The 9,203-nt window shown below is 45.4% G+C and overlaps 1 protein-coding gene across 1 annotated transcript; it reads right to left on the reverse strand.

Annotated features, from left to right (window-relative positions):
- Window positions 1–5,224: 5,224 nt before the first annotated feature.
- On the reverse strand, window positions 5,225–7,414 carry LOC143362969 (uncharacterized). The gene is given in 4 exon segments (XM_076803528.1): window positions 5,225–5,269; window positions 5,271–5,350; window positions 5,694–5,832; window positions 7,382–7,414. Coding segments are annotated over 4 exon segments (297 nt in total).
- Window positions 7,415–9,203: the final 1,789 nt, after the last annotated feature.

Genomic DNA, 9,203 nt, shown 5'->3' on the forward strand with positions numbered 1-9,203 from the left:
TAAACGCTGCCGGCGGGGTACAGGATCGGCATGTTTTACTGTACAATAAAACGCATCGGCGGCTATAATAACGTCGCAATAACACTTAAACGCAAGTCCGAGGATTCTTCGAGCGCGGCAATGACGCAGTACCCCTCGTTCGAACCGGGGAATCTGTACTCGCAACGACAGTTCGTGCGGCAGGTGAGTCGTTTTATCGTCCGACGGTGATTTTTTTCTTTCTTCCCCCGCTCAGCTACCACCTTCATCGAAGTCGCACCTGTTTATTCATTGACGATCGGGCAGCACGACGTTCCACGATGGCAGCCCGGAAAAATCCTCAGGTGAACGCACCTGCGCGCCCACGGATCGTGACCCGAGCCCCGGCTTTATCCTGTGTAATACCGATAGTACTGTTTGCGCTAGCCGAGAAAGTTTCTTTACAACTAGCGGTTATAATGGACGCGCGCGGATTTCTCCCGTGGCTACTTCGCACGTTCCAACGCCGATGTCATCCAGCCGAGAAGATCACCGGCGCGGCGGCCAGGCTCTGTACGTAAATCCCCTTGGAGCCCGGTGCCTCCGACTTCGACCACTTTTGGTACATCAACCTCTCCTTCTGGGTGCTATAAAGTCGCCGCGCTCCGAACACTTATCCTCTAATCTCTAATTTTAATTCACGCCGGAAATATCGCTCTCAGCCGCGATACTTTCACCCTCGACCGTTGCATGCGGCCGACACGTGACAGGGATGCTCCTGAAGACCAGTAGTGAAAGGAAAATTGCGGAAGCCGCGGACGCGGGTTGCTAATTGCACTTTGAATTTCGTTTTTCTGCGAGCATAGGCGCAATACATTATAATGGCCCTAGCCCTGGCTCCCCTCAAATAGGCATTTTAAGGGTTGAAAATATATTGTACTATATAGTATATTGTACTGTATAGTATAGTATAGTATATTGTACTCTATATTAATGCCCTAAAATAGAGCATCTTAAGGGTTGAAAATATATTGTACTATATACTATGGTATAGCATATTGTAATATATATTAATCCCTAAAATGAGGCATTTTAAGGGTATAATATAGTATATTGTACTACATATTACTTTGAATGGTTGAAAATATATTGTACCGTTATGAAACATTAATTTACAACTTCTCCAATTTTTCTCCTCTATCTGATAAAATCCATTAAATCTACAATTCTCTTCGAATCAGTTCAAAACAGTGAGAATATTTCAAGAATTTAAAAATAATATTGTATTATCATTGACGTGTTAACACTTTACACCTACACACTCAACACCTACGACTCCCCCAATACTCTATCGAAGCCACGATCAATATATAACAATGTGCAGACTTAGGCGCACCTAACTTGATCGTCTCGAAAAACTTTCAAATTAAGCGTTAGAAAATTATTTCAACAGATGTTACGTGGTATGATGACAAATTTTTTCGTAAAACACATAACTCACGAATTAAACCACTTTTCGCTTATTTTTGTCGGTAACGTGGTCGTTCTACCTTATCGCGAATCTACGGAGTCTTGGCTCTTAACACGTTCCGTGCCAAGCCGTTATTGCTTGATTTGTCGTTCAGGCCATTTAATGTTTGGGCATTAAATAAATATGTCTGTGTGTACCACCGATGGTACACGTGGCACGGAACGTGTCAAAGATCAAGTGTTCCACCCGAATTCTCGTAGACCATGTTCAGCCAAGCGAACAAGCGACGCCCAAGAGTTACGTGTCGACGTGCAGTTCCAGAAGAAGGAAGCTTCTGATCGACGAGCAAACTGTCCACGTACTTTCTCGCGTTTTCCCTGTAACAGCGAACCGGAAGGCGCAGAGCGATCGGCAGATGCGCCGCGTCTCTCCGCAGCTTTCTCAGGCATTCCGGTAGGTCACGGTTAAGGAGGGTCCCTCGGACAGCCGAGCAAGATGGATCTCGCTGATCTCGTTGAAGATCCGCGAGAGGCTCAGCCGTCAAACCGCATAGGGACGGCACGCACGAGAATGGAGAGATAGGCCGCGATGTGCCGGTCGGGACCCTTTCTCGATTGTGCGTACACGCCGCGTATGGGTCGGGGACCCGCGAGTCGAACGAGCCAGCCCCAGAAGGGACCACGGCCGAGAAGAGGGCCTTCTCTCCCGATGTGTATGAAGCTATAAATCTTGCGCGACAAATCGCTAGCTCTCTCGTTCGTTCTCAGGCTAATTGTTGGGACGCGAACGAATACCGCGGCGGCCAGCTTCCTTCCCCGAGCGACAACGACGACGACGTTCGGACCCGTCCGGGCTTCTCTTTTCCACGTCCCCCGAGGCACGGCTTAGCCATCGATGACCGCACAATCGATTAATCGATTATCCGCTCCCGCGGGGCCCGTGGCAGAGCGTTCCGCACCTGCGGATCCGCTGTCGAGCGACGTCACGACGCGCGGATTATTCTGTCCTCTCGCTCATCCACGAGCCTGCAACCTGTACCCGTGATCCTTGATCCTATTGATCCGCTCGGAAAACAAGTAATTTCACGCGACATTCTTCGAGTGTAAACCGAGTATATTATTATTTTCTCTGTGTGTACCGTGATGCTAATGTGTGGACTGCGGGTGTTTATGCAATTTGCAATTTTCGTAGAGGAGTTTCAATACAGTTGGAATCAAATGAAATCTTATTTTCAGTTATAGTGGCCTCTGGAATACAAATTCTGCTAAATTCTGTCGAATTTTATGTTCTAGCATTTTCCGCAAATTCTCGGAAGCCATAAATGCATACAGCTCCGGAGTCTTACTAATTTGTCTGCACTTTAAATCACATTGAGCGTTGAAATATTTCAGATCCTGCGAGTCCTATTAAAGTCGGTTTACAAAGGATCGCGTTAGGTGTTCGTTGGAGTGATCCCGATGGAAGGTAAACCGCGCCATTTTCTTAGGCGCGGAGTCACGTTTCGGGGATAATTGTAGCGAATCGTCGGGCCGATAAGCGGGAAACGGTGCCGATATTCGCCGGGACGTTGCAGTCGCCTTTTAATAACCGCGGAAGGTTCAGCGTCGGCGGTAACGCGAATCTAATCTACCTTTTACACCGGTACACCTACACGCCTAACAGGAAGTATACCCTTCCTACGGTGCATTATCCTTATTTACGCCGCTCTTGATACTATATTGCCGATAGGTCTTTATCTACGCCCGTCGCTGGCGCGGGAGAACGCTCGGGCGACCGGAATAAAAAGCCCGGGCCCGAGACCGAGAGCCCGAGAGAGCCCGAGCGGATTTATACCGCGGAGCGTACGCGGCGAATTCTCTCCTACGATCTCCGGTTACACAGATGCAGAGGTAGATACAGTGGTGAAGAAACAAGTGTAAAGACCGCTGTAAACCGTAGTAATTATGCGATACACCGAGGGGGCCGCGAGCCTGCGCCACGCTAGTCGACGCGCGCTCGTCAAATCCGTTCTGCTGGAAGATTGATCGTGGGATCCGCGCACTTTTCGCTTTCTCTTTCGATCTATTCGAAATATAATCTAGTTCTCTGTGTCGTCGTTCCTTTGTTCTACATAAGACACTCATGTAAAATCAGAACTAAGACTCTGTATATTCGCGATAAGTCAGAGTGACCACGTTACCGACAAAAATAGGCGAAAAATCGTTTTACGTGCCTCAACCTTTCGTCCTTATATGAGAATATTTTCGCTGGGAAGGGGCTCATTCGAAAGAGGAAGGTTCAATCTAGCGCGCGGCGGTCATGAGTTGACGAGATTATGCAGATATTTGGTAATATAAGCGTTAGAAGTAGGCCAAAAATTGACGATGTGCATGCCGTGGAATGCAAGCATTTTTACGCCATTGTATGAGTTTTCTGGATGAAATCGAGAATAGCGCGCGCTAGAAAATATCTCCAGCTACAAATTGAGTTACAATTTGTCTTGATTCCCTGCGAAACAAAGCCAAAACTTGAAGCACGTTTCTGGCGGCAGAATTCATGATATCGATAATACAGAGCAAAAAATGTGAAAAATTTAGTCACAGATTTAAGACCCGTGAACGGAAATTATACAGCAGTTACCAACCTGTTGGCTCTGCAAAAGTCTCATCTAAGCTGGATCTCCACCGAAGGCACACGTGATACATGCAGCATCAATTCATAGTTCCTCGTCGTTACTTCAATGTGGACATAGCTTTAGGCATACTGTCGCTCAAAATGATGTGAACACTTACCACTACGAATAGTTTTCCTCAGAGAACTAAATTGTGTACCAAGCACAGTGATTTCTCTATATTTGTCGCCAAGGCCTGGATGATAAACGTCGCGGAATTATCCCCACTACCGCGGGGTGTACCTCGTGAGGGGCCGCGAAGCTCGAGAGGCGTGTAAACATAACACGGCTGGTGTATGTCTCCTGTACGATACACGACGCTGGCAAGACCCGTATTGTGGACATATATCGAGAATTCACTGTAGTTGACCTGGACAAAATGGATAGTATCAATCGGAATATTCCTAGTTCAAGACCAGGCTTTAATTAATTCTTCGATATTCGCTTCCATGTCCATAAACGTATCAACGTTTTGTTCTTCAGAATTTTATTGGTGCGATTATATTAAATCAAGAACGACCTGTACGATACACGACGCTGGCAAGGCCCGTGTTGATGACATATATCGAGAATTCACTGTAGTGGATAAAATAAGCAATACGAACTGGCCTTTTCCTATGTACATAATTAAATAGCTTGTTTGCAATTAAACGTACAATCCTGATGCCGTTAATATGGTGCCATACGTCCATGTTAAATATTCTTTGTAATCAAAATATACAAAAATCTGTTTAATACCGACATTTTATGTACAGTTCTGTTAAGAAAACAGTTTCCGTTTCCTTCTCTTAATCGAATGACAATTTTCGTCCTGCTTAATCCACAGAATTGGAACGCAACAATTCATTAAAGATGGCAGGAACACATTTTTGGAGCGCATCTTTACGATGTTCACATAAGACAATTGTTGTTGCGCGAGCGAAAGCATCGTTCGTTCGACTCTGCAGCGGTCAGAACGAGAAGAAAAAGCATATTGGCTATCCACGAGGGAAAAAGAGACGGGCGACGTCGGGGGAGGGGGAGGAGGGGCGCAGAGGCAAGCGACGCGATTTAATTGCGAGGCGATTTCTTATATGGAAGTTATCGGTCCGGCGCACGTGCCGGGGCGGTGCGGCGCGGGCCGAAGCGGGCCGGAGCGCACCGCTTTAATGGGGCCCCCTCGCGCGTCGCCGGATTCGAATATTTTCAATGGGCCCTTCCGCGCTTCTTATCTAAATGCGATTCCCCGTTATCTAACCGTTGTCTGGACTCATCACCGAGCCGGCGTCTCTCTTATTTATCCCACCGACCAAAGAAAGCTGCGGTGCCCGATCAAGCAGAAGAAGAAGAAGAAGAAGAAGAAGAAGAAAGAGGAAGAGGAGTCAGAGTTGGGGAGGAAGAGGAGGGCGGGGGAAGAAGAAAAGAAGACAAAGAAGAAGCGAGCTAGAGCCCAGGCCGGAGACTTTTCTTCGTGGTCCCCGGGAACGTATACCTACGTAGGCACATATCCCGGTTGGTTCTCCACTTTAACGTCCGCTCTGTCTTCTCCTCCTTGGTTCTCCTCTGTTCTCTGTTCCGCGGCCCCGCGGTCCGTACGTTGTACGTTCCAGCGTGTATACAGGGGCCCCCGCGTACGTCCCCGGTGCCGCGGAGATCGAGATGCAAAGGAGACCCGCGCCGCTTTTAAACTCGCCGCCACGAAGCGGATAAATTCGCCCGGGTCCCTCGATCTATTAATTCGAGCCGCCGTTGCATTCCTGCGGGGTCTCGACCGCTGCGCCGAGGCTCCTCGACTCCGCGCGACCTTCCTGCTTTCTCGCTTCGAGCGACCACTCCGCCGGGACTACGTACGCGCCTCCAGCCTGTACGGGGCCTGTACGGGGCCTGTACGCAAGGATTACGCGGGACAGCTCTCCGACCGCACTTTTACCCAACGACCCAGACCCCGGGATTGTCTCGCGAAACGACGATCGAATCGGGAGCAGCCGCTCGCCTCCGTACACCACACTCCTCCTCCCTTTGCCGCGTTCCTATATTGTACCGTCGATATAGAGACTCCCGGAGAACGCGGAGTCTAACCCTTTAGGGACTGGGAACACTTTGGATTGCATTAAGTTAGCTGGAAGATCGAATGCAATCGTATTCGTAAGGACATTTTAATTTTAAAGTAGTATGCCTTCAATTTCCTCAGGGATAACGTCTGTTGAAGGTTCGAAGCTTTATAGTGATAGGTACATACCCTAAAATAATAAGGGCGGGAGAAAACATAGCGATACTCTACATTCAATTAATAGGAGTCTGCGACCTGGGTCGTTTATGACCGGAGCGAAATGTCACTCTGGAATTTCTTTCTTTTTGATGTTTATTTTTTCCTATCAATGCTCCAAGCATTTGACGTTCTAATGTTTATGTATTGAAATAGGGACTGTAGTACGTATTCCAAATTTTTGGGGGATTTTTTGGAAATCTTGAACAGTAAAAAAATCAGTCGCGAACATAAACGACCCAATATGCAGACGGAGGGCCAATATATCTTCAGTTCCTAAGGGATTAGACTTTGTCTCAGAGTTAGACTTTGTTAACTAGGCTTTACAGCGGCAGTACAATTAGATATTATAATAATAGCGTCATGAGTGCATATAGTAGTAGACTAAAAAGTTCATTTCTATACCAAATATGAAACGTTAATTTGAGCGGTTGAGTTCAGAAACATCGTCAGAAAAATTGTATTGCCATAACGAGTTAATCGTTCGTGGAGGTGTTAAATAAAATGTCCACATTTCCATAGTGTCCGCAATGTCGAGAAAGTCATTATAACGAAAGCGGGAATGCAACATTGGCACACGCGACGCTCGGAGACTTCAATGCGTGGCGAGCGCTATTGCTGCACGAGGTCTCGCAACAAAACGATTTCTACCTTCCACAAACAACTTACAGCGGTATAAATTTGCATTGCAATGTGGCGGGCTATTTGTAGCATACTAATGTCCGCCGATTTTTACAAAATGGCGGGAACACCGAACATAAAAATTGTATATAAAACTGAATTACAATGGAAGCAGAATTCTATTGAAAATACAATTACGACGAAAATATGGCGTACTTTATAAAACAATTCTTACTTGAAGTTTACAACTGGTCAGTTCTTTCTTGCATATTATTTCGGTACTGGTAAAATATGTCTCAAGTAGACTGGCGTTTAAAAAGTGCTTCGAGCAAGTTTGATGGTACCCGTATGCGAATATAATACGCAGACAATAACCTTAGAGTTGATAATACGGAGGCGATCATAATGGACGATCAAACAGCTGCACGCGTCTTACCTTTGACAATGCAAGGATCACACCTTGACACATGTCGTTTCACTATAGCAATGCTATTCCATTTGCTATTTATCTTTCCTTTAGAATCTATAAAATCGTCATTACTCCTTGCAAGAAAACAATTTACATAACGATACATCATACTTAGTTTCCTTTTAATTTTTAAAGGAAAACTAATTTTTCAAGAAAAATATTTTTGGTATAGTGGAACCTCGATTACCCAATCATTGAACCATGATTGTTCGGATGATACAGCAATTGCTTAGTTTCATTGCTGAACTAAATCCTTATTGAATCGTACGATAAATCGTGTAGCATATGGTCGGATTAAATTAAATTATTTATGTATGAAAAGTATTCAGACAATAAAGAATTTCGATCTCGCAAAGCCGGATAATCGTTCTACTGTATTTCCAAAAAATCCTCGTCTGCGGCGGTGGAAGTCTCACAGAAATCTATTTTCGGTCCAATTTTAGACCAAGTTGATGCAACGAAACCAGTTACGGGATCGTTTTAGGAGAAAACGTGATAGTAAGGCGGTTAGGCAGTCGATCGGAAGAAACTGTCCGTGTAAAAGGTGGTCCGCGGTGACGGCAGTCGGCGCGGACGTGAACGAGGCCGTGAAAAATGGTGTAATTTAATCGAGCGATTCGACACGGCATCGCCGCGACGTCCTTACCTGCCTAAGCTCTAAGAGGTGAGAAATGTTGCTCGTCCCGTGACCGATGTCTACACACCGCGCTGTCACGCACTGACATATCGCTCTGATAAAACCACGACCCGGCCAACGGTTTCTCCCTCGGCCGCGCCGAGTCCTCGACATTTAAGTATTTCTTACACGGGGCAACGATTCGATAGCTAATGTCCCGGACGTTGCCAGGAACGGCAGAACAGGCGTCGTCTTCGTCGTCGTCTTCGTCGTCGCGACGACGACCTCGCGAACCGTTCAACCCGAGGATTCTACCGTTCAGCTGAACCCTGACCCGACGCCGGAACGATTAATAATCCACGGTCTGTTCTCCAGTCGGTTTCCGCCACGTCCAGCCCGGAAACGATCCATGGATCCGTACGGATCGATGTTCCACAGACGAAAGTGGAAAACCGTCGTGCAACCCTCCGGCGGGGACTTTCGCTTATTAATAACGTTATTAATTCGATGCGTGTCGCACGCGACAGGCGATGCAAGCATAACTCTCGTGGAAAACCATAAATCTACCGGGACGTGGGAAATATTTATTAACCCCTTTCTGCGAGATGCCGGTAATACTCTTGTAACATGGCGCTTGTACAACTTGATACGTGTATTGGAGCAATCCTTTTGTGTTATATTCATACGAAATTGTTTTCTTCTTTTTTATTAAAATGTCTTCTTTCAGGTACCGGAATGTGTTGTGCACAATTTCTAATTTTAATAATATTGATTTTATTCTGAGGTTCATATGTCTCATTGAATGAAATTTTTTTAATTCAGGCGAATCATTTCTCTTTCTTGAATTGAGATAAAACTCATATTTTATTCAAAATAATTGTTTCTTGAACTCGTCGCACGCATAAGCATGAACTATGGTTTTATTTAATTTTATTTTATTCATTTAGTAAATGATTTATGTATACCTGTAATCATCTATTGTACTGTCTTCATATTTTATCCTTGTTATACAATTCTTTAACCCTTATACAGACTTTGAAAATATTAAACAAAAGATTCTTGGCTAATATTCATCCATTTCCTATTAGTACACTTTAACTTTCTCATTTTCGTTTATAATCCTACATTTTAAACAAACATATCAAGTTAAAATACAATCATAGCCAAATAAAA

Source organism: Halictus rubicundus, chromosome 2 (assembly GCF_050948215.1).
Source record: "Halictus rubicundus isolate RS-2024b chromosome 2, iyHalRubi1_principal, whole genome shotgun sequence".
NCBI lineage: Eukaryota > Metazoa > Arthropoda > Insecta > Hymenoptera > Halictidae > Halictus > Halictus rubicundus.